Genomic DNA, 25,760 nt, shown 5'->3' with positions numbered 1-25,760 from the left:
TTGAGAGCTAACATGGTATAGTGCCACTGATTTTGGAGACAGAGACAGTCAGAGATATTGCTTTGTGGCTTTGCTTACAAAGTGTCTCTTCTCATGCAGGTGTACTGTTGGCACACAATTTCAGGGGTTTCTACCTTTTCAGAATATTGCCTTTTGATCTCTTTCCATTCAGTATTGGCTTTACAGAGTTGTCGGCAGTGGTTGTAGTCCATCCATGTCAATGTGATAGAATTCTATGTAATCAGCCACTTAAAACAAAATCTTGTAGATTGAAAACATTTATCAGTACTTTCACATCTTAACTGTCTTATGGCAGACTGAGGGGATAGGTATTTGGGGAGAAATTTGAGCCACGGACAGTAAAAGCTTACGTTACCCTTCCAAATAATTTGTAGCCTGATTAGTTTGGCTGAGTCATTGAAAGGTGTAAAACTCACTGGTCTTATTGACTTCATACATTTGCAAGACTTCATATGTTTGCATGACCCTACAAGGACAATTTCGTTTTCGGTTTGTGAACTAGATGGGTATGAACTTGTTTCAGTTCCTCAAAATTTTTTCTTCTCTCATTGGGTGTGGAAGAAGTGGATATGGGGTTTGTGGAGAAGACCTTTTTTTTTATTCTTGGCACTAAGAATAGTAGTGATGGTCTTCATCATTACAGTAGGTAAGAGAGTGTGTGGACAGCTAAGGACAATTGAACTCTGCAAAAAGGCATTGTGCAATATCGGTTCCCCTGAGAGTAAAAGCAACATTAAAAGCATGTCAACGTTTCCTGTCACTTGTTTAAAGTCTGTTCGCTGAGACGTTTGGATAGTAGACAAGACAGTATATTATGAAGAAGGGAGAATGTAATAGTTATCTACAGATGCAGTAAGCCTGTGTGGAATTACGTTGCTAAGAAATGTTATGGAAGTACTCTGAAATCAGGTTTCAACAGATACAGAGTTTCCACGTTTCCTAGAGAAATAACTTTATTCCTGTGGCGTTTGAGTTTTTTGTTTGAGGACAGGTTGTAACATACGCAAGCAAGAAAAGCCCAGGTTCTGCCCCAGAGATAAGTGGGTGTTTTAATGGTTTGGTGGTCTGTCAGATATCTAACAATTTTAATAATCCTGAGAAATTTGGAAAAATTATGCAAGCAACCAGTGTTGTCACTGGCTCCCTTGTGACTAAAATGAGTTTGGATTTACATTGTGATAACTGGAGAAACTGGAAAGTAGCTGTACGCTGTGAGTGTGAATAGCCTGTATTCCTTCTCCTTTTTGACAGTGGTCAAAAGTGGATGCCTAAGACAGGCTTAAATCAGGGTTAGTATATAAGTATAATATAAGTTATAAGTATATACTTATAACAGAATTGCTCTCAGCCTCCAACTGTTTGTTGCTCAGGCAGTTTCTGTGTGTTTAGAATCCACACAATAGATTTCTGTGAACACAGAAAAGAAAAAGTTAGTTCCTTGCCTGTCTGCCTCTTAAGGCAGAATAATTTCAGCACCTCTTTGTGCCTGGTTTATGTCACTTTCAGTCACTCCTGACAAACAGCAGAAAACATTTGTGGCAGTGAAGGTGATTGAATGTGTAGTGCAAAAATGTAATTTAGTTTTCAGTAATTCTGATTATCATCTGCTTTCTTGAGCCGTTAAAAATTCTTCTAGTTGTTTGTGCCTGTTGTCCTTTTGTGGCAATGCATCATCTAGCTTTCCAAATCTAAGTGGAAGAGAGCAGTTAACATGTTTTCTCTCTTCTCTGTCAGGGTGGTTAACAATGTGTATATCAAAATATCAGCCACTTACAGATGTCAGTTTAAACAGCTATAACTTGTTCATGTGCGTCTGCACCATAAATAGCAAATTAACTGTAAAATGAGTTGGCTAAATAGAGTCATTGGGCTGCATACGAGTGGCTGTTCGAAGTAGTGGTGGTGGGTGAACTGTTTTGGGTCAGATTTTTCCCCTAAATGGAAAGTGTAAAAGATTTGTTTATGGAAGTGTAAAAGGTTTTTTCAGAGTTGCAGAAGTTAGCAAGAATTCATGGCTTGTGAAATGCTAATGATCTTTAGCTGGAGAATAATACAGAAAGTTAGTTAAATAAAAGATGGGAATTACTTGTGTCTTACTAAATTCAGATTTTTCTGGGATCCATACTATGTATGTATGGAACACACTAAGAAATGGATAGAGTGCATCATCAACTGTGGTGCAGGAAAAGGAGAGCACTTTGCTTACATTCAGAATGCTTTATGCATGTTGTGTCTGAGATTACTGAACTATTATTCAACGCTGCCTTGGCAGCTTCAGAGTTGAAGTTTTTAAATGGTGTTTCTAGATATCCTGTCATACCATAACTTGAGTGACTTAAACATCTTTGGTGGTTGAAGGTGTTACCGGCAAAACAGTATCTTGCTGCAAACAACTAGGTAGTTCAAATTGCCTTCAGAGCAAGATTCAGACAAATTTTTTTTATATATATATATATGTTGATGAGCTGTTGTATTTGAAATACTTTGCAGCTAAGTAATATGTTTTTAAAAAAATAATTTTTAATTAAGTAAACTTTCTTATCTACACAGTATGAAATGTGGCTGGGGTCCAGACCTTTTTAGCATTTCCAAAGTGTGACTGTTGTTTTCATGATATTCATAAAACTATTGGTTTTAAGCTTAGCAGGGTTAAGCTGCTGGGTATTTCGCAGAATATTAGATAACATAAATATTTTAAAAATTACATAGAAAATGGGCCATAGGTTATTTCTGCAAGTGCAGGTGATTAGTGACAGTTGGAGGTACAAGCAAAACTTCTAGTCTTTTAACCACTGCTGCAGGTTTGGTGCTAATTTAGGTGACACATAAATAACATATTCTGAGTTACATAACTTCTCTATTCTTAATGATTAATTGAGCCATTGATAATCTGTCCTATTCTATAAGGATGATGCACGTTTTAATGATGGTATATGTTAACGTTTTGGCATTTATAGTTATGTTGTAACACTTCATTAAGTCAGAAATTAAAGTACCATTAGGCTGCATATACCAAACATAGGTATTAGATTAGTGATTTTAAAAAGTAATTATATGTGTTTTTAAGTGTGTTAGCATTCAAAATGATTAGCAGGGAGCAGTGAATGCGATATGTGACTTAGCAGTAGGATTATGCTAGTAAGTTTTCACTTCTCTTTTTACTAACAGGAAAACCAGTTAGGACTGCATGATGGTAGTAACATTGAAATACTCAATCGAGATGCTGATGAGAAACTTTGAGAAAATAGTGAGTAGGCTAGGAGATGGTTCACATCTTGTGTTTGTATTTTTTGTATATCGAGACTGCACTTTGGCAAAATTGGGGGGGGGGGGGGGGAAGGTAGGAATAGGTTCAAATGAAAACTTAGTAACATCACAATGCTGTACAATACAACAAAATCCTGAAAGAGACCAAAAATTCAGATAAGATATGCGTGAAAAGTTGTCTCTAAGGCTTTCCTGTGTGTGGTTCAGAAAAACACTTTGCTCTTTCTCGTTTTAGGAGCTGGGTTTTTTTCTATTATTTTCTTTCTTTTAAGTTTAAATCACTATTTCTAAGGCTTTTTGGGTTTGGGGTTTTTTTAGTGCTTTCATCTGTGTACTGAAATTAAGGTTTAATCTAAAAAGTGTATTTTGGGACTAATTTTGCTAACCAATTTGTGCTATTCTATGCATATTTTGAGATGCTAGTTTAACACTAATTTATTCCTAAGAAAATTATTAAAGTGTTTGCAGCTAAATTGCATTGATTTTTATTAAGAGGTTAAATTAAAAATTTAATCTGTTCCTAATGAGTAAAATTTTCCCCGATGCTGTTTGTCCAAAGTGTTCATAATAAAGCCAGGCAGAGAGGTGACTCGGCTTTCCTTTCATTTGTAGTAGTGATTACATTTCTGTTAGACCTCAAATTGTCTGTGTTTGAGATTTCTGACAAGTTCTTCTAACTGCTTGGCATTTATAAGGCTTCCACCACTGTTAGCAGTAGTGGCTGGTGACTAGTTGGTTGGATTTTAACGATTAGGATGTGCAATTCTACTTAAAGCAAGTATTAGCGAGACAAAAGAAATGCTGATGGCCTGTTTACAGTAGCACTGTTGCTGCTGATGATTGGGAAGGTGCACTGGTGTTAAAGCAGTCGTTATGATAAAACACCAAATTTATCAGTCTTAAGCTGGGCCTGCAGTTGGCTGTGTTAAAATTAGCAAGTAACATAAAGCACTGGAAATAAATTGCCACAACCTGCAGAAAGCAGGTTTTGATCTTGGCTGGTCCTTGCCGGAGTCTAGTGGTATGCCAGATAAGGTTTTCAGTTCATGTGTGTTTGAGATGCTAGCGAATGAAAAATCTTAAGAGTCTTCATCTCCTGTTCACTCAGGTGGATGGTTGCAGTCTTTTTTTATAAAACAGAAAAGAAAAAAAGAATCACAGCTATGAAAAGGAACTATTGAATGAGTGGGAAGAGGTAGTGGTAGTAGCTCTCTGATGAACCTGCATAAGTATGTTTCTATAACTGGTGAAGACAAAAAGACAAAATGCTGTTTGAAAGTAATAGCTTTTCATAATAAGTATAGGATTTCTTACAAGCATCTATCTTCTTTTCCTGAGAAAATGTTTGGTTTCTCTTATGCTCAGTTCAGTTTTGGTGGGCTAGGATAGCTAATGAAGGTGTTGAATCTTGTTAGGAAAATATGCTTTCAGACATCAGGATTCAGGAAAGATGAGGCTTTTGCCCTTGAAACTTTCTGACCCTTCAAAGTGTGGCTGACTTTATCTAGGAACTCCAGATTAAGTTTACTCATTAATCAAATCCTCTAGGGTCTCATTGAAGATATTTTTAGAAAGAGTAGTATGAAACTGTAGTAACAGGTGTAGCATTTCTGGAGAAAAAAATAGTTTATTATGTCTAAGCTCCTTCTGGTATATTTAATTTCCTAAAAACTAAGTATTAAGTGTCTAATTGTGAATAGCTTTTTCAACTTACATAAAACAGTTTGTCTTTTATTATTTAGAACACTCAATGTATAAACTTTTGTCAAAATGTGGATATTCACAGGTGCCTGGATTTTTAAGGAAAAAAAAAAAGCTTTGAAATAATAAAATATGGAGTTCAACAAATTGCAGTTCCTTTTTTAAAAAATGCAGTTTTTGTATTGACTTCCCCTTTGCTGTTTAAGGGTCTATTTCTGGTTCCTGCTTCCAGCTGCCAGAATCTTGAAGCCGCCTCTATCGCTTGCCAGGAGAAACAGGTGTGGAGTGCGCTTCCTTTGATTCCTGCTCTTGGAATCAATGGCTCCCTCTGCAGTCCTCTTAGGAGAAACTAAAGTGTCTCAGATCCTCTGCCATTCCACCTTTTCTTCTTTCCTTGGGAGGAATACAATAGGTACAAGAGTTTTGTCTTACCTCCACCTTCCACTCTTTTTCTACCTATTCAGGACAACTGCATTTCCTATGTATGGTGTAAGTCAAGAGAGACTAAAGACTTAGAATACGCCTTTTCAGAACGCTTGCAGTTAACCAGATCTGTTGTGGTTGCTGTATGCTGCATATGGCTGAAATTTAGTGAGGACTCTGGGCTCCAGCTTCCTTAAAAAGAAAACTAAAAGAGTGCCAGCTGTGATACGGTGATGATAGAGTGAAGAGAAACTGAGAGACTTGTGGGGAAGAAATGTGCATAGGAATTTTATAAGAACTGTGGGTGGAGGAGAAAAAGAAGAGTATTTTCAGCTAACTGTGGCTATTATGCGCTGTTCCTCTCTTCAGTTTGTCCTCAGGTAGTCACTTAATCAAAAACTTAAAATATGTTCTCATCCTTTCTGCAATGGGATGTTACTATTGTCATTGGGAAAATAAGACCTAACTATTTTAAATTTTAAGAGCTTTTTTTGGATCTCATAACTCTAATGAATAGGTAGCTGGGCATAAGAACTAGTTTTAGGAAGATGTAAACAATGTCTGTGGAATTTTACTGGGGTAGTTTGCTCATTAATTGTTTTCAGAAGGCTCTTTGTCAAATATACCTCTTTGAATTAAGTTGAACTACCCAGTAAAGTGATTTTTACTTTTAAATGTCAGGGAAAGCTGGAAATGGATATTACCTTATAAGCTTATTCTAGCATTTTTAGAACACTAAATAAACTGTGTAGCATTTTCTAGCAAAAATTTAAACTGCAGTTTTCGAAGTGAAAAATACAGATCACTGATCATGTAATTGTTTAACATGCAGGCAAGCAAAAGAAAATTAGGGGCAAGATTGTGCAAAAAGAGGAATGCAAAAATTGCTGCACTGGATCAGGCCTGTGGAATGATCTTACATATGTAACTTTCCCTTTCACTTTGTAAAAGTGATCTCATTACCAGAAATGGAAAAGCTTGTATTGCTATTGTTTTGTAATCCTCTAATACATGAATAAATCTTCATACATATAGATACATAAAACATAAAATCCACAAGGACTTGTGAAATTCGATGTTGCAATTTGTTTATACAACAACTAATTTTTTGTTTGCTTCATAGTATATTTTCCAAATAATTGTATATCCTGTTATGTTGGGTTTTTGTGAGTGGGTTAGGTTTTATTTATATTGTGGTAGTAAAGGGGTGATATTTGTTACAATGCTGTCAAACTGCCTTTTTTTTGTGTATGCCTCAGTCATGTGGTGTTTTGCATTGAGGGAGATCTGCAGCCCAGATGTTGGATTTTATTCATGTAAAATCTTCCCTCTGCCTCAAACCTTTCTTTATTCTGAGCTCTCACATTTTTGGAGTGTTGTGGAGGGGTTTTGAGCCTTCACTGGCTGTACTCATAGATGGTATTCTAAAAGAGGACATGCTATGGTTCTGCTACAATCATTTCAGTATTTCTTTCTGTATTACTGTTTGCCATAGTTTAGTTTTTCTTGGTCGTTGTTCTATTTTAGTTTTTTTGATTGTGTAACTTTCTAAGATATTTTTTCTTAGACCTTTTCACACTGAAGTGCAGGTTCTTGCTGGGTTGGGAATTTGGTAGGGTTTTTTTTTCTCCTATATATTACCTCTCAACAGTAAACTGAATCTGTTCCTGTGTTCATAGGATTGTTGGGAAATTCAGGTTGGAAGGGACCTTGCGAGGTCTCTAGTCTGACCTCCTGCTTTGAGCAGGGTCAGCTCTGAGGTCAGACCAGGTTGCGAGGGATTTTATCCAGTCTGGCCTTGAAAACCTTGAAGCAAGGAGACTACAAAACTTCTCTGGGGTATCTGTTCTGGTGCTTGACTGTTGTCATGGTGAAAATCATAGAATGGTTTCGGTTGGAAGGGACCTTAAAGGTCAGCTGGTTCCAACCCCCCTGCCATCTTATATCCAGTCTGGACTTCTCTTGTTTTGACTTATGCTCATTGTTTCTTGTCTTGTCATGGTGCACCACTGTGGTGATGCTGACCTCCTTGTAGGTACAGACAGGCTGCTGCTAGGTCTCCCCAAAGTTGTCTCTTCTCCAGGCTGAACAAGCCTAGCTCACTCAGCCTCTTCTCACAGGGCGGGTGCTCTGGGTCCCTGAGCATCTTGGTGGCCTACTGCATCCACTTTATGGATGTATTTCTTGCATTGGGGGGCCCAAAACAAGGTGTGGTAGATCATATCTGGAATAATAAGCACTGAGTAGAGGTGATAATCAGTTCCCTCATCTGCTGGCAAGGCTCTTCTTAATGAAGCCTGGGATTCTGTTGACCTTTCCTGCCAGGGCACGCTGCTGGCTCGTGATCAGCTTGCTATCTGCCAAGGCCTTTTGCACAGAACTGCTCCCCACTCTCCAGCCTGTATCGTTGCCAGGGCCACTCAGGTGCAGGGCTTTCTGTTTGTCCTGTCTGAATTCATACAGTTCCTGTAGGGTCTATTCCTCCAGCCTGTCTAGGTCCATCTGAATGGCAGCCCAGCCCTTGGACGTGTTCACTGAACCTCTTCACCCCAGTTAAGTATTATTTTAAAATTCTGACCAGAGTATACCCTACTGGCCCTTCAAGTCATTGGTAAAGTTGTTTAATGGACTTATCCTAGGGTAGACCCCTGCAGCACCCCACTTGATACTAGCCTCCAGGTAGCATACTAACCATTATCCTCTGAGCCTAACCAGTCAACTGTTTCCTACCAGTCTAGTTGTTCATCTGTTCTAAAAAAAAATTTTTTTTCTAGTTCATTAATACTCAATTTCTTGAAGTTCCCATGTCCTCTTTTAGTGTTTTGACGCACTTCATTGTTAGCCTTTTTTATCAGTGAAAACATACTAATTAATCTTTATTTTGTGTATTGAACAGTTTCCATGTTCATGAGTACTTTCTCACTCTGTGACTAATTTTCTTGGTGAACTTCTTGTGAGAAACTTTGTCATTGCCTTTCTCGAAGTTACATGAAGCCCAACTCTTTTTCAGTGCTGACATAATCGTACCATATCTTATAATGCAGATTTTAGTCATTTCAGATACTTCTGCCTACTGTCTGAAGTAGAGCAAGCTGATTAACATTTCTTAAAGTAGATGGGATTTTCTAGTTGCTTTAAAACAGATTGTGCCTGGACCTACAATCTCCTTGTTTCTAGCTCAGGTGATTTGTTGTTCTTAATTATTTGCCCGCTTCTCTTTGAAATGGTAATTTTGATAGATATGCATGCTAGATGATGATGTGTCTGGAACAGCTATGTCACTAGCATTCTTCATACAAAATTCATATTAAAGCCACAGTTTTATTGGCAATACTTCAGCAATTGCCTTGTCCTGGTGGTGGTCTACTAGATATTCCAGTTCTCATTCAAATTTCTTGTTTATGATCTAATAAAATAATTTCCTGTTCCTTTCTAAGTTTTTGTTGTTTTTACAATCATGCCCGTTTTATACTTCAGTTTTTATGATCTCTCCTTTTCTACAGCTTCATTAAATTGAATTTCTATTTCATATGGGAATCTTTTTAGTTTAGCACTCTATATGCTGTATGTAGTGCTTCTTTACTCCCAAAGGCTGTATTTCATCTTTCTTCCCAGTACTGGCCACAAACTGTTCCCTTGCTTACCATTCATATGAATTGTACTTGTCTCATACCAGCAACAGGCTAAAATACCTCCTGGTTTCAGACTGCGTTAAGAGTAACTCTTAAACATTTACCCTCGCTCACAGAAACATGCTGTTTTGCTATGTGGCCACGAATCTGTAGCTATTTTACCAGTTGTCACACTTGTGTTTTAACATCCGCAACAACAGTACTAGGGGAATGAATACCTTTCTCTTCAGCTAGACAGTTTTGAATCCAGATGTTAGAGCTCTTGAGAATCAGATATGGACTGAGGTACAAATAGGTCTGATATGGTGGGAATACATGGATAAAAGTCCCAGTTATTTACAAAAATAATGCAAAATTTTCTTGCTTTAAAACATTGCTTTTAACTTAAAATACTGTTTTGACTGTGGGTCGCATGGGTACACGTTTACAAATGTGAAATTTACACGTATTTGATTATCTGTCTTCTGGATGTCATTACCACCTTATAGTTCATCAGTTTCTCGGTTCGTTTGTGGTTTTGCTTAGGGCTGTGTCTGTGCAGGCAAATAACGTATTTCTGTTATCCTTGTTAGATGTCAATACACAGATAAAGTTTTTTGTCAGTATTTTTGACCTGTCAACAGGATCAAGGTACAAATGAGTAAACTTGACTCTCTTTGGGGGAGGGTAGGGGCGCAAGGGAAAGCAGCCGCTGGATTTTGTTTTGGTTTGGGTTTTTTTGCTCCTTCAGAGACTTGACTAAACCGTGTTGTCTTTACTGACTGAACAAGTGCTTCTCTCTTCTTTCCAGTTTAATGTAGTGGATCATGGATTTGTGTGTGATTATGATTTAGTTGCTTTGTTGTATGGCTTATTGAGTATTGCCGTGTGGCCTGTTTGCTGGCTTCACATGAAGTAGAGCATTACTAACTGTATCTGGATGTTTATATAAAATACTAAGTGCATGTGTTGAATTTTTGTATAAAGAGAAGAATATTTTGCTACCTGTGCAAATTCTGGCCAAATGAAGTAATTAAATGAAAAGTGTGTAATTAATGATCAAATATAATGTAATTCTTTTTTCTGGCTGAAGAACTTACTGAACATGTATGCTAAAACTGTATTTTAAAACCAAACAATTAAACAGAAAACTTCCTAGTGCCCTTGGAATCTTTTAACATGTGAGCCAAAGGAAATGCCTACCTTATGTTGTCATTGGAACAGCATCTATTTGAGGTTCCCTTAGGCCTCTTTTTTACCCTGCTAACTAAGCTATGCGTGTGCAGTGAAAGTCTCTTTTTCATATAAAAGTTATTTTTCACAAGAAGTACTGTGCTTTCACAGCAGTTTCTGTCTGTGGTTAATAAGTTTCTTTGAAAATTCTGATTTTTCTCCAGATAGAAGTAACTTTTTTTAATTCCTGCTTTATATGTAAGGAAGAAGTGGTAGAAGCCTTACTTAGAATGACAAAGGAAGTACGTAGAGCAAAACTTAGAATGTAGGTACCCTGACAGATAGTCTTCTGCTATAGCCATTAAATCATTCTTTTTCCCTTATAAGATTTTCTGAAAATTGTGCTATAAAATGATACCATAGGAATGGGGTTGGAGATGTACATATGTTGTTGAGAAACTACATGGATCTGTTCTGGACCAGCCACTGTGATGAAGTGGCTGTCTTAAGTTGTTGCGTATGGAAAAGGGCCACTTTAGGTGATGTGCGTTTTGCTCCACCGATTTCTGACCTGCAATGCTTGCCTTTGCAGATGGAACATGAGGATTTTGTAATGGAGGGGCATGGCAAGACTCCACCTCCTGGTGAAGAAAACAAACAGTGAGTCACACGTTTATTTAAAAAGGGCCTTACCATAGTAAATGGTGTGAAGCACTCTTGTTTAAATGTGCTGGGAGCATTGGTTGTTCGTTTGGTGCTCGCCCTTTTGGTTCCTTAAATATCCATATATAATAGTGGATGGTGGCTGAAAAAAAAAAAGTAGGATGTTGACTTGCCTTAAATTTAAAAGCGTAGAAATATGCATTGCAATTTCAGAAGGTAAATCAGAAGTTGTTGTAAAAGGGATAATCATTCTGGAAGCTTGGCACTGAGGTAGTGAGTTTGTACATGAAGTTTTTCTACAGCTCTTCACTGAAATAATGTGAAATATGATAGAACGAGGGCCTTCCTTTTGGTGTGCGTATGATAGATTGGTCCTCTTTGAAATACGAGCCTTATTCCTTTAGAATGTGTTTTAATAAAGGAACAGAAATTGTAAACAAAATGCTCTTTCAAGGATGAACAATTTAAGATGCTGGTACGCAGTGCTTTAGGGGAAGAAGCTTGATCAGAGGAAGAAAATGACAGAATTCCATTAGCAAAAGGCACATAAAAATGACTTTTTCATATGACTTCAAACTGAAATCCAGTAATAGTTGGGTCTTTTTCCTGGGTTTTTGTTCAGATGGGAAGAACAGAGCCTTGTCCTAGAAGTATTGCAGTGATGGTTGTCTTCTGTATTCTTTTCTTTAGTTAATGCAATAGTAATTCAATTTTGATACCATAATTAATTTTTTTCATGACATGCCTTTTGGAGCAAGCAAGAAGATGGTCTTTGGGAAATCCACAGCACAGAACTCTTTTTTTTTTTTTTTTAAATTCCTATGCCTAATTGGATGTCTCCTCATGAGAAGGAAGAAATTCTCATTGATCAGCAGTACACTTGTTGCAGAAAGGCTGGGATTTGACTTGGGGTGAAGGTCTTCCTTGCCTTCTAGATAAGCTAGCAACTCTAAGTCCACTGCCTCTGCGACAGTGAAAAACCATTTCTGAGGTAGCCAGGATGAGTTCAGGGAAGTTCTAGTGCTGAACATGCACATTCTTTCCATCATGGAAGTGAGCCAAACTTCTCAAAGTAATTGCTGCTATTTCTTTCTATTCAGACTGCCCAACTTACTGTGGTACCAAGAGATACAAAGCTTGTTGAAGTAAAACTGTCAGAAAGTTCCAGAAGCAAAATCAGTGCAGAAGTAAAAAGTAGGAGTTAGATTTCTGCTGTTCTGAACTGTTTCTTTAGATACCTAGTAGTATAATGAAACACGTTATTGTAGTGAATAATATGAGGGGTGTTGTATTGGATTTATCACAGCCTTGTGTTTGCTGTCTTATTTTAGGTTCAAGTGGAAGCTAGAATTACTTTACAGTTGACCTGATTTCTAATTAGAGCTTTTCAAGTGCCTTACAACATTATCTCTGTCTTCTCCAAAACTGTGGTTATTAGAAAGAAAATATGAGATTAGTGACAGGCAGGATTTTTATTGTTTTAACTAATAAATTTGTGTTCAGGTGGCGTCTGGGATCTTGTCATACAGATCCTACCCTAAGGAGTATCATTCCTAATAATGTTGTTAATATTTTGATGAAAGTCTAAAGGTGCAATTTTAGTAATGCAACTAAGAGATGAAGATACTTGTTTTGTGCAACTGTAGCATAATGCCAGCAAAATTCTATTGTGGGTATTGCTTTTAAATTTTAATCAATCGCTTGAATCTTTTTCTACCCACAATCTCAAATTTTCAACTACCTAACAAAATTGTCTGACTTGGTAGAGCTTACCTCTTGCTGTAAGTGACATTGATCTGGCATCTGAGATAAACAAATGATAATCACACAAAGGTTCAGTAATTTGTATTCTTAAGTGACTCCAAAAAGCTGCATTGATTTCAAATCTTTTGCTGTAGATCTCAAAAGAAAAGAAAAAAAAAATCTGAAATTGCCTCTTCATATTATTACTTACTTGCATTAGGGATTAGTTGGACATCCTGGAGTGGGTCTAGTGAAGGGCCACAGCAAGGGACTGGAGCATCTGACATAGAAGGAGAAGCTGAGAGAGCTGGCACTGTTTAGCCTTGAGATGAGAAGACTTGGGGGAGGATCTTATCCATGTGCATAGATACCTGATGAGGAGACTAAGGAAGACTGAGCCAAACTCTTCAGTGGTGCCTGATGAAGAGGCAATGGGCATAAACTGAAATACAGGAAACTCCACTCAAACCTAAGGAAAAAAACTTTTTTTCTTACTGTGAAATGTGGTCAGACCTTTGGAACAGGTTGCCCAGAAAAGTTGTGCCTTCTTTATCCTTTAAGATACTCAAAACCCAGCTGGACACAACCCCAGGCAGCCTGCTGTAGTTAACCATACTTTGAGCAAAGGGGTGGGATTGACGATGTCAGAGATCCCTTCCATCTGCAATGATTCTGTGTACCTGTGTTTACTGTTGTCCTCCTAGTTGGTTGAAATAAAATTAGAGCTTGTTAGTGAAAAGTAGATCATATGTTTGAATGTAGAGTCAGATGTTCACTACAGAAATAGCTGCACTAGCTGAAGATGCTTCTTTCCCTTTCCAGCTGTTCATCAGACTTCCTAGAGTTTACTGCCTCTACAGCTATGCAGATGGGATTTTTTTTTTTGAGTGCTTCTAATTTGCTTTCCTGAAAAGTTGGCCATGTTAATCTAATTGCCTTTCATAGGCAGCCTGATCTGGGTAACTCTGTACTGAGATTGTTGAGGAAGTAAGTATTCAGAAGATACAGTTTCAGCAACTGACCTGCGAGGGAGCTAACTTGCACTAGAGTGCTGGAGCAGTCTGCAAGTGTTAACTTCCTAGGCAAGCCCAGCAGTTTCTTAATATTTAACTGCATTCCAAGGGACTCAAAGTTTGAGTGGGCATGAAAGAACAGAAATAAAAAGGTACTTCTGAGAGACTTTCAGTGGAAGCAGTAGTTCTTACCTAGCCCCAGTTCATGTGAAATTTCCTTTGCTAAAGTACAGCTTCATAATGGATTACAAGGAGCCAGCATCCATGGATGACTTCTGGCACTTTATTTCTGAAATGCAGCAGAGTATTTCAACTCAGTTTGACTCAGGGATAAAAACTTGGCATTGCAAGAGTACCTTCTAGTATTAAAAAAAACCTGCTTCAGTCTCACGAACCTTTCTTTTGCTGTACTGAACAGTTCTTTCAGGCAGACTTACTGTACAAAAGTTGCAGCATTTTAAGATTTTTTTTTATTGAACTGTAGATGATACCTGAGAACTGCTGCCTGCTGGTATCTGTCAGCTTTGTGTGGAGGAATTATCCTGTTAGACTGTATACAAGGTCTTTAGAAATCTTCAACTGATCATTTACAATGTGAATATAATGGATTTCAATTGAAGCTAATTATGAAGAAGAGAAGTTACCCATTCAAAATCCTTAGTATGAGTGAAATATGGAATGGGCATACTCGTCTCAAGTCCTGTGAAAGATTTGCAGTTTATGCAGGGTGCCTGTGTAACAAAACTGTCATGGTTGTGCAGCAGTGAGGGCTGCCACTTACTCTAAAACCTACACTTAAAAAGAAGCGAGTCTGCCTGGACTACTGGAGCTGAAAATGGCTGTCTTGGACCATGCTTCTACTCCAGCAGAGGACCAATGGACTCCTTGAGAAATTGTTACTTCTCAGTTTTTCAGTATTTTGTAAATTCCTCCCTCCTCTCAGCTCTGGTATGTGATATAACTTTGTTTGTTACACTTGACCACATTATTTTGTTATGTGGCTAATATGTTTGGTAAGAAACCCCTTTCCCTCCCTTCCAAAGGAAAAGTTTGCGAAAGATCAGTATGATTATGTTTAATTGCAGGTGGACATTGTTAGAGGTATTCTCATATTTTCATCCATTATGAGGAGGTTGACCTGAATTGCCATGCTTAGGGAGTAAATATTATCTCCCCCCAAAATACTTAAATTTTACATGGCAGTAGCTTCTTGCTGCCTTACGAATTGTAATAGGGCTTTTAATTCTTCACTGCTAGAGCAAAGGTTAACAGGCAACTTAGATCCAGAAGCTTCTTTCCAAAACAGTCAAACTTCTGTTGATGAGCAGAGAGCAGCTTCTCTTTTTATGTTTTTTTGGGGTAGGAAAAAAAAATTCTACTCAAGTCCTTAAATTGAGGTTGTACTCCTAGTTCTAGCAGTATTAATTAGCAGCTCTGCCTGTGCTAATAAATTATCCCCTGCTGTCACTACCAGAAACTTATGCACCTTGATCTATTAGTAAAAGGGATCGTGTAATGAAAAACTCCTTTTTATAAGAAAATTGTAAATGTTCTACTATTCCTGACTGACACACGGAGAAGTCTGTCTGACAGTAGCTATTCGGACTTAAAGTGGGCCAAGTTCATACTCATGTTTACTAGCAAGGTAAGCCAAGCTATTACTGCTGTCGGAAGTAACTCAGCTGGCTATTCCCCACCTGCTGTTTTGTAGAAATGGGAGAGAAAAGTCTTCAACTGTTTTGGCAATTTGTACATCTGGAAGTGATTCATATTGTAAGAAAGATAGCAAAACAAGATCATTTCCATAATTTACAAAGTGTTATTGGTTAGACCTACTGGATAGCCTTTTCCCTGGCTTGATAGTTTAATGTATAGATTCTGAGGCAAGAGTTTTTAATGAGACCCTCCAAAATTGCAGTAATGCCAGGAAGAGATTGCAACTAGTGAGGATCACAAAATTGTTTTAAATTTGGTAGTGTTCTCTTACATTATTCTTTGACATTTCAGCAGGAATATTCAATGTCTTCCTGGATTTGTGTGACACTACAATTAAAAGAAAGCAGTAGCTAAAATGGTCTAAGCTGGAAACAGGAATCATAGACTGATAAAATAATTTAAGTTGGAAAGGACCTCTGAAAGTCATCTCGTCCAATCACCTGCTCAAAGGAGGGACGGATTGAAGGTTAGATCTAACTTCCAAGTTGTATCGGGCTTCTCAGGATTATTCTAGAGCCTTTCTGGACCATCTGTTGCAACGTTGATCACTCTCACAGTGAAGAAAATTTCCTAATATTCAGTAAGAATGTTCCTTGTTGCAATTTATGTCCATTGCCTTTCATCTTCCAGTGTGCATGTCTGAAAGTCTGGCTCAGTCTTCATTAAAACTTACTTCTATGTTTGCTTACACAGCAGAATTATCTCCCCACCCCCCAGTTTGGTTTTGTAATTTTAAAAATAGGTGAAACAAGCTCTATCAGCCTTTTCTTGTACTTCAAATTAAGGAGCCAGTTAATAGGCCAGTCTTTCTTCATTTTCAGCAGCCTGCCAATATTGGGTGCATGTGTAAATATCACTGCCACAATGGCATAAAATGACCAATCTTACTGTTTCATAGCATTGCTGAAAACTGTAAAAAAGCTGCAATGGTGTATCCTGAAGATGTCTGCTTTGGTTGGTGAGAATGCCAGACATTGTTATGAAGTACTACAGTATTCTTTTGAAGGGTTTCTTTAGTGTTAAAATCCCATGAAGAACCCTAGCCATAGACAGCTTCTGTCCCTGTAGCATAAAAACACTGTTCTTACCAAATTTAAAGTAAACAGTTAGCTAAATGCTAAAACAGGGTTTGTTTTTTGGTGTTTTAAGGACGTTCCATATTACAGAAGGTATTGAGATTTGTCTTGAGTACCATTGCACTTTTTTAATTTACTGATAGTACCAACCTAAGCAGGTTTTTTTCAGAAGATTCACAGTGGGATTTTCAAAGTAGCCTCTAAATCCTAGTTCAGATTATCAACTCAGATTTGGGGTACCTAAATTTGGGTATCATCCCAAATTCTGTTGAAATTCATGGCAAGTTATGTCTTTCCTTGGAAACATTAACAATTATGTTCAAAAGTAAAGGCGTAGCTGATTTTTTGTTGCTGATTGTTCTATGTGTGTGTAGAATAAGTAACCCATTAGATAAATGTCCCAAACACTGAAGTCCTCTGTCCAACATCCTAACAACCCACCACAGAGACGTGCTATGTCTGTAGTGGCCATACCAGACACTTTTGTCACAGGGTATTGCAGTTCTGTTAGCGTGTCAGAATATGCTTCAGTCTCAGTGATAATTCAGGTTACCTCTGGTATTGGCATCTGAGTAGGAGAGTTCCAACTTTGAAATTTTTTTTTCTTTTATGTCCTTGGAGATTTGAAAGGATATTTGAGGGTGCGAGACCATTAGAGTAAAACTTAAGATGAAAACTGGTCCAACTAAAGTTTAAGGAATATTTTCATCACCTTCATATTGTAGAAGTCTTTTCACTCCCTGCAGTGGAGTGAGCAGCAGGACAAGTTTGCATTTGAAGGCAACTCTACCTGTTGTATATAAGGGGGCCCTGAGGCATAGATAAAAGAATTGCCCTTTGTTGTGCAATTGAGTGGGTAGAAATGGATGAGACAGCAGTGAATTGTGTATCTGTAGAGGCAGCTGTGTTTTAGCCATAAGACTGGTAATTCAGTAATGTTGCAAAAGCTGGCTTGCATGCTTTACGATACAGTACTTCTGAACAATATAACAAAAATATGCAGAATTTATACTAAAAACTTAAGCAGTTTAAAATGCCAAAAGTTCCATCAAGTGTCTTCCATATTTTACCAGTTTAATGTTATACTTAAATCTTTTGAAATTTTTGTACTTAAAATTAGAGGTATTACCCACAGGAAAACTCTAATCTGAGTATTCGAAGCAAAAATAATTTAAAATTAGGCGTTCACTTCTGCAAGTTAGTCTTGAAAATACTTTCAATTGTCATTTCATGGTTTTTAAGATTCCCCATTTCACCACCTCGGTGATTTTTTTTTTTTCCTGTCAAACCATAAATTAGGAGGTAGCAAAGCATATAGCACTGTATGTTTTATTTTGTCATGATCAGATATAAGCTTGCCACGTACCTCAGCTAACCTACACCATTAGTGTACTGTTATTTTGCAAGTATTTTTCTCAATATGTGGAAAAACAGAAGCCAGGTGACTGGGGGGGGGGAAGCTATGGGAGATCACACAGGAAAAAAGTCAACTTTGGAAGTTAAGTTCCCACTTACTATCCCAATGTGTTTAACCTACACTGCTGCTGAATATTGAGAGGAAAAGCTTTGTGGACAGTGTACATTCTAAGTGTGAATAGTTTGGCGCTTCTTTTCCCTAGGATTTTATAGTGCTTTCTTCCAGATGTCTTGTGGTAAGAACAGGCTAGTTTGTTTGGGTTCTGCCCCCCCTAAGAATCTGTATTTGTCCTGTGTAGGAAGTGCATAAAGCCTGCTTCTGAAGTTGCAGTCTCATCTGATCAAGAGGCTTCTTTACATTTGTTGTCTTTCCAAAACAAGAGGAAAGTATATTTTCCATTCCAGCTTGCTTGATTTATAAATATGATATTGCAAAATACCCAGAGTAGATAGTGTCAACTATTATCCTTGATACCACTGGTTTCTCTAGTTATTACAGTTAGTAGTAATTCTGATGGCTAGTGAGAAGGAGGGTATTCTGATTTACTGCTGTCTTAAAGAGCTTACTGTACTTTGAAGGGGAGAGCATTTGCATACTGATCAAATTCCTAAAATCCCAGAGCCTCTTTATTTCAGACACCACCACACCCTCCACCCTCTGTCCTCTAGTCCCTTTCCAGGAAGCAAACTATCTACTGGACACTATTGACATCTCAAGTTCATTGTCCAAGAAGTCTTTTTTTAGGTCTGGCTGATTAGTGCCTGTTCCCTCTCCCTTTCCCAAGTTGCCACTTCCTCAGGAGCTGCCTCTGAGGTAACTGCCCTCTGATGTATCATTTACATGGATGGCTGGACGTTGCTCTCTTTTCAGCATTTCATTGCTATTTAGATGGCAGCTGTTGGATGACATCTTACATGGGAGTGAGATAACAGACTTAAAGAACAGCAAGCAAAATCATTTAAGGGCTGTTAATAATTTTGAGCCCTGCCTAAATTACTGTTTTGTCTATGTTCTTAATGTAAAAATATCTTAATTTAGACAAATTTCTGTGGTATCTACACCAAGTTAGTGCTGCACATTTTGATTTGCTAAGGATTCACTTTTTGGACTGTTAGTGCAAGTCAGTGGCTTCATAAATGTGTATGAATTACAGTCCTAAAACTTAGGTTTTTTTCCTTTTGCATCCAATTTAAGTTGCTTGCTGCTTTTTTCCCTGCTTCATTCTTTCCAAAGAATAAATACATTCATCAAGTCTTTGGTACTTTTTTTATGTGCACCCAGATGAATGGTTGAATCTTCCTTTGAAGATGAAGAGGGGAAGGGAAAAAAAAGTCTAATGATTGTATGTTACATTTGAGTTCATGCTCTCTTGTTTTTTCCTGTGTACAGAAAATACAAATTCTGGTGACTATCCACTGTGGCTTAGGGATACCAGAGGATATCCCTAAAAAAGGGATAAAAAGTATAAAAAGTAAGGATAAAAGGATAAGGATAAAAAAAGTAAATGGTCTTAAAGTCCAAGAACTTGGTGCTAAGTTGCACATCCCACCTAGACCCTTCAGGGGGGTGACCATTATTGGTTAAAGAAGGGGAGGGAAGAAAAAAAAAAACCCCACCCAAGCTCTTTATTCCATGTAGAAGATACGACTTACTTTGTATGACTAAAAATACTGTGCTCTGTGGTCAACGTGGTATGAATTAAAAACTTGTTTACAGAGATATTTTGGAGCTCTTAAGCTGCATTGCTCCTCTGGCATGCTGTGATCTGGAGAGCTGGTATGATTTCTTTTAATCCTACCTAGATAGATGGAATTTGCTGGACTCTCTGCCCTTCATCGAAGTTGATCATATTTGGGGGTCATACTGTTTTTAGGTTAGTGCATACATTTGAATATTTGTGACCGCTACAGCTTTAGAATTTTCTGCATGGATAGCTAGCTGTTCCTTTCCTGACATTTCAAACTGAAGGGCTGTACATGAAGGCAAATTACTTAGGGAAGATGTTCAAGTCACTTGGAAAGATCAGTTTACAGATTTTTGCAGCAATAAATAGTGCTTTTATTAGAAAAATGAGTCAAATTAGGGAAATCTTCTCTTACAGTAATCCACTGAATATGCATTCCTTTTGTATTCTGCTTTTACTTTGGTGGGGTTTTTTTATTATTTATTTAACTTAGCATATTATGGTTCCTTTAATGAGAACAAAGGAAGATGGGTTGGTGCCAGCTCCAACCAAGATGCCAGAAATTCCTTTGCTCAGAGGTTTCCAGGCCAGTGATTGAACTCCCCATACTAAAACTAAAGGCAAGTTAGAACAATTTGTAGAGAGGTACTGGTCTATCTCACCATAAATAAATAAATAAATAAAAAATAAATCTAAGTGCAGTATAGCTTACTTTTAGGTGGGGAAAAAAAAAGAAAAAAAAAAATTGGACTGGAATAAGACTAACTCAGTCCAAAAATCTTCCTTGTCTGTTGTGAGACTTCCTGTAAGTATTTGTAAGAAATCTGCTTTGCATGAGCAGACTAAACCAAAGTCAGCAGAGTATACTGAATTTCAGTAGAAGCATGTCTAAAGGCTCCATGTAAAGAAGGGGTCCTGTTGTGGTAAAGTGTTTATAGAATCATAGAATGGTTTGGGTTGGAAGGGACCTTAAAGATCATCTAGTACCAACCCCCCTGCCATGGGCAGGGACACCTTCCACTCGACCAGGTTGCTCAAAGCCCCATCCAACCTGGCCTTGAACCCCCTTGAAGGGATATGGGGCATCCACAACTTCTCTGGGCAACCTGTTCCAGTGCCTCACCACCCTCATAGTGAAGAATTTCTTCCTTATATCTAATCTAAATCTACCCTCGTTCAGTTTAAAGCCACTACTCTTGTCCTATCACTACATGCCCTTGTAAAAAGTACCTCTCCAGCTTTCTTGTAGGACCCCTTCAGGTACTGGAAGGCTGCTATAAGGTCTCCCCGAGCCTTTTCTTCTCCAGGCTGAACAGCCCCAACTCTCTCAGCCTGTCTTCATAGGAGAGGTGCTCCAGCCCTCTTGATCATCTTCATGGCCCTCCTCTGGACTTGCTCCAACAGGTCCATGTCCTTCTTATGTTGGGGGGCCCAGAGCTGAACGCAGTATTCCATGTGGGGTCTCATGACAGTGGAGTAGAGGGGGAGAATCATCTCCCTCAACCTGCTGGTCACACTTCTTCTGATGCAGCCCAGGATACAGTTGGGTTTCTGGGCTGCAAGCGCACGTTGTTGGGTCATGCTGAGCTTCTCATCAACCAACACCCCCAAGTCCTCCTCAGGGCTGCTCTCAATCCATTCTCCGTCCAGCCTGTATTTGTACTTGGGATTGCCCCGACCCATGTGCAGGACCTTGCACTTGGCCTTCTTGAACCTCATGAGGTTTGCACGGGCCCACCTCTCAAGCCTGTCAAGGTCCCTCTGCATGGCATCCCCCCTCCAGCGTGTCAACCATACCACACAGCTTGGTGTTGTTGACAAACTTGCTGAGGGTGCACTCAATCCCACTGTCCATGTCGCCGACATGGATGTGAAAAGAAGTTTTTCATTAAATATTCCAGCCTGGTCAGATGAAAATGCTTGCTGCTATTTGTTTTAAAATGTTTAAAGCTTCAAGGCTTAAACAGGGGGAAGGAAGGATTTAACCAATGAGGTTAATGCTCCTTTTGAAATGCATAGTAACAGCTATTGTTGATGGCAGGTCAGTTGAATCAATGATCTAACTGGCATGGTAATTCACATGCTGTAAATAACAATTAGAAAGCAACCGCTTGCTGTATATATGGGTGGAGTGATACCCTATACCATTTCCCTGAACATCTATTTATTTGAAAGAAGTACTATCTTTTCACTCACATAGATAGAATTGCATAAAATGAATAGACTTTTCCTATTTCACTGATATTTTGGCAGTTTATAGGATTTTTTTAAACTGAAGAGGGAGACCTGTTAGGATAGGATTATAGTCTCCAAAATCAAGAAGCTTCTGAGATGATAGTAAGGAGCAGGTTAACCAAATTCTAAGAATACTAATTTGCACAAGTTCCCTTGCATGTTATGTTACTGGAAAGTACTAATTTAACTTCCAAGAATATGGGTATAAAAACTCATTCAGCACTTAGAGGGGGATGTGATTGAATGGGAGAAGGTGTTTGAGGTCAATTCTTTCAGTTCCTAGAGTAGTTAAGTCTCATGCAATTGCTTTCCGTGTTTGTATCTTTCCCGAGTAAGTTCGGAGTCTCTTGTCTAGTTTTGGTCAAGTGAGGCAGAGAAGTCAGAAATTATAATATAGTCGTAATTACCAATATGTTAAACTTCAGTAACTGCCTGGAGGAGAGACCAAAATTAATTTCCCCACTAAAAGAAGGGCTTCAGGACAAAACAAAAGATTATCTGTTCTGGTTTTGTCTGCTAATGGCTAATCATCATGTGTGTTTTGGGATTAGCTGCAGCATATGCTATTTTTTGTCCAGGTACTGAAAGAGGTGAAAAGAAGTTACGGGAAGAGATCTACATAGGGCTCAATACACTGGTAGAGCCTTGGCATCAAAGGAGAACTGGCTGTGCAGGAAGCTGGGATTAGTGCAGTAAAGTAGAGGTTCAGTGATGTGTGACAGAGATTCATAGGAAATGAGCTTTCAGTTCCGTTGTTCATGGAACAACTTTGTTAAAAGGCAGCTACAAAGCTTAATCTTTCTCCAGTTTGGAAAGGGCATTTGAGGAGATTGAAGAAGTGGAGGCATAGCGATGGATTATTTATAGGCTGAACAGCTAGGGAAAGTATTGTGGCAGATTGAGGAAAAATTAGGTGGAAAAGTGGGTGTTTGCAAAGTTCGGTGAATGAAGTTTTCCTTCTGACTTGTTATCTTTCTGTGAGCACTTCATTAATGTATAGGGTCAGAACTTTGGCTTGGCCTTGAAGTCATGTATAGGTCTTAAACTTCATATTCTGTGAAGTTTTCAGGCCTTGTATTCTTTCTTTTGTCCCTGGCAAGATATGAGTGAGATCTGAGCTTTAGTATGGCTCCAAACATTGTTGCAATGTAAGTTTTGAATAACAATGATGGTATTACGGCTCTATTCCAAAAATGTGCCTTTGTGTAAGGGATGCAAAATCTGTTGTAACCTTTTCAGAAACCAAGCACGCTTTTCCTTTATTGGATGCTTTTCGTCATGGTATTTTTTCTCTGAAGAAAGAATTCACATTAAACTTTTGGTTACTATAGTTAAAAACCCCTGCCAGCTCTGTTTAATTCTGCAGCATAAAATGTCTCAGTACTCACTAAATGTGAAGGGGGAAAATCCCAAAACAAAACCATAGTTTTCCTTAGGAATGAGTATTTTGTTCTTGAAGAATGCTTGAACATTTTGAAGTTCTGCACTCCTGCAGGAGAGGTCATCTCTCTCGCACAATGGCTTATGTGCAATTGCTGTGAAGACTTAAAAAAAAAAAAAAAGTTTGTTGATACAGCCAGATTTAGTTATCATCTTCACTTTTCAGAAGGGTTGGGCATTAAGCATCTCTGTTCAGAGAAAATAATTTAAAAGTGATCTGAACTCTCTCTTATCCAGGACTGAGATGCCTGTGTCAAGTTCCTAGTTGTTACCAAGTCTAGGAAACAAGATGCTTTGAACTCCTGGTTTTAACCTTAATGTTTTTAATTGTTCTCTTGAAATAAATTGTATGGCAGTTGTTAGAGCACACAAGGAACAATTAAGACTCTTAATTCTGTTCCTTAATTTAAGGGGTTCTCTGCTTGCTTTTTATTATTAGAAACTGTGCAACTATGTAACCTGGACATACATGTCCCTACCCTAAGTTATGCTTTTAACTTCATCTCGGAAAGACAAAGGGACCTTTCTGATCCCTGTTAACTTGAAGAGGTGTGCTTGCTAGGATTGTAATCCAGGTTGGTTTGTCCACTGATGACTGGTTGGGGAGCTGGGGAGGAATAGGCCTCCAATTATCTTGTGTCTGTTACTGCACCCGCCTTCTGGGGTTGGTTGAGGGAGGTCTAGGGAAATCTAACTGATGAGCTGCAGTAGGATGGATGGCACATAGGCTTGTTGTGGTTTAACCTCAGTCGGCAACTGAGCACCACACAGCTGCTTGCTCACTCCCCCCCCCCCCCCGGTGGGATGGGGGAGAGAATTGGAAGAGTAAAAGTGAGAAGACTCGTGGGTTGAGATAAAAACAGTTTAATAATTGAAATAAAATAAAATCATAATAATAATACTACACAAAGCAAGTGATGCACAATGCAGTTGCTCACCACCTGCCAAACAATGCCCAGCCAGGCCCCGAGCAGTTGCCCCCCGGCCAGCTTTCCCCAGTTTATGTACTGAGCATGACGTCATATGGTATGGAATGTCCCTTTGGCCAGTTTGGGTCAGCTGTCCTGGCTGTGCCCCCTCCCAGCTTCTTGTGCGCCTCCAGCCTTCTCAGTCGGTAGAGCATGGGAAGCTGAAAAGTCCTTGACTGGTGTAAGCGCTACTTAGCAACAACTAAAACATCGGTGTGTTACCAACATTGTTCTCATCCTAAATCCAAAACACAGCACTCTACCAGCTACTAGGAAGGAAATGAACTCTATCCCTGCCGAAACCAGGAGAAGGCTTCAGTTTGCTTTGGCAAAAAAAATCTGCCTTTTTGCCTCTGATACTTCAGGAAGCAAATTCTTCACCAGCAGGAGAAAGGACAGTTGGTGAGAAGGTATTCATGCTATGAGAAACTTGTTAATATTTGAGGTTTCTGCTGAGGAATTGTATTGGGAGGAGCTGAATTGACTTTTTCACAGTATCAGCTATGAAGAACTTTCTAGGGGAAAAAATAAGCCTTAAATTTGTTGCCACATGTGTATGGGCAGTGTAGAAAGCCTAGTGGGTGGAGTCCAGTGTTGTAGGATGGCAAGGGCGCAGCCTTCAAAATAAGTAAGATACGGCATCAAACTGTAGGACTTTGAGCCCAAACAGAATGCCAGCTCATGAGCCAGGGAGTTTTGCATAAGGACTGGATGAACTCGAATCCTTTTAAAATTGAGTAAAGGTCTACAGATCAGACAGGCCAGGTCTCCTTTTTGAGATGACAACTGCAGAGTAGAGTTGATAGCTCAGTTCGTCTAGTGGACACTGGAGCACGCCTGTGTACATAGTCCTGAAGCCTAATTTATTGATTCTTATCAAAAGGTTATCAGAAAGGATGAGCTGTTACTAGAACCACAATGTAGCTTAATGTGAATTAAAAAAACCACTCCTCTCCTGTCTTGGTTGACATACGAGCGCAGAGAATCCATGCCTGTAAGCATCTCTCTTAATGTGCGTGTGTGTGCATGTATATGTCTGCTCATACTGGATACTGTCCTCATAGGAGCACTGTGAAGCTTCATTAAAGTTTTTAAAGTGCTTTATGATCCTCAGGTGGATGGTGCTTAGAAATGAAGTGTTTGTAATCAGATAAGTTAGTAGCACATAACAAGGATATAACCTATTAACACTAGCTATTAACAGTGCTGTTAGCATCAGAAAGCTTAATGGTTAGGTTTTAAAGTGCAATTGCCCTCTGAAAAGGGATGTGCAGATTTTGTATATGCTGTGTATTTTTATGCTCTACTCCATTGTTTTCTGAACTACTGTGCTGCTGCTTCTTCCACAATTTTGGTTGGGGAAATGCTGTACTAAAAAAAAAAAAAAAACCGCACAAAAACCACACCACACCACACACCCCCAACCAACTGACCAACCAAAAAAAACCCCCCAAACCAAAACAAAAAACCAAAACTTTTTGTGAGCCGTCTTAACCAATATGCCAACAGGAATAGATAAAGAATGAGGTATGTTTCAGTTGTTAGCTTAGTTGAAAAAATTCAATTAAAGCATTTATTTCATTTATTTTTATATTAAAATAAGGATTTT

At 38.6% G+C, this 25,760-nt stretch overlaps 1 protein-coding gene across 4 annotated transcripts in view; it reads left to right on the top strand.

The window, feature by feature from the left end:
* Positions 1-25,760, top strand: part of TNRC6B (trinucleotide repeat containing adaptor 6B) — a 150,164-nt gene that overhangs the window by 30,493 nt on the left and 93,911 nt on the right. The window contains exon 4 of one of the 4 annotated variants that reach the window (XM_076337346.1): positions 10,789-10,856. The exons of the other annotated variants lie outside the window; for them this stretch is intronic. Coding sequence (XP_076193461.1) covers positions 10,789-10,856 — 68 coding nt within the window. The remainder of the gene's footprint in view (positions 1-10,788; positions 10,857-25,760) is intronic. 4 annotated transcript variants of the gene reach the window in all.

Source organism: Aptenodytes patagonicus, chromosome 1 (genome assembly GCF_965638725.1).
Source record: "Aptenodytes patagonicus chromosome 1, bAptPat1.pri.cur, whole genome shotgun sequence".
Classification (NCBI taxonomy): domain Eukaryota; kingdom Metazoa; phylum Chordata; class Aves; order Sphenisciformes; family Spheniscidae; genus Aptenodytes; species Aptenodytes patagonicus.
Note: the sequence above shows the minus strand (reverse complement) of the source record. Positions and strands in the feature narration are given on the sequence as shown.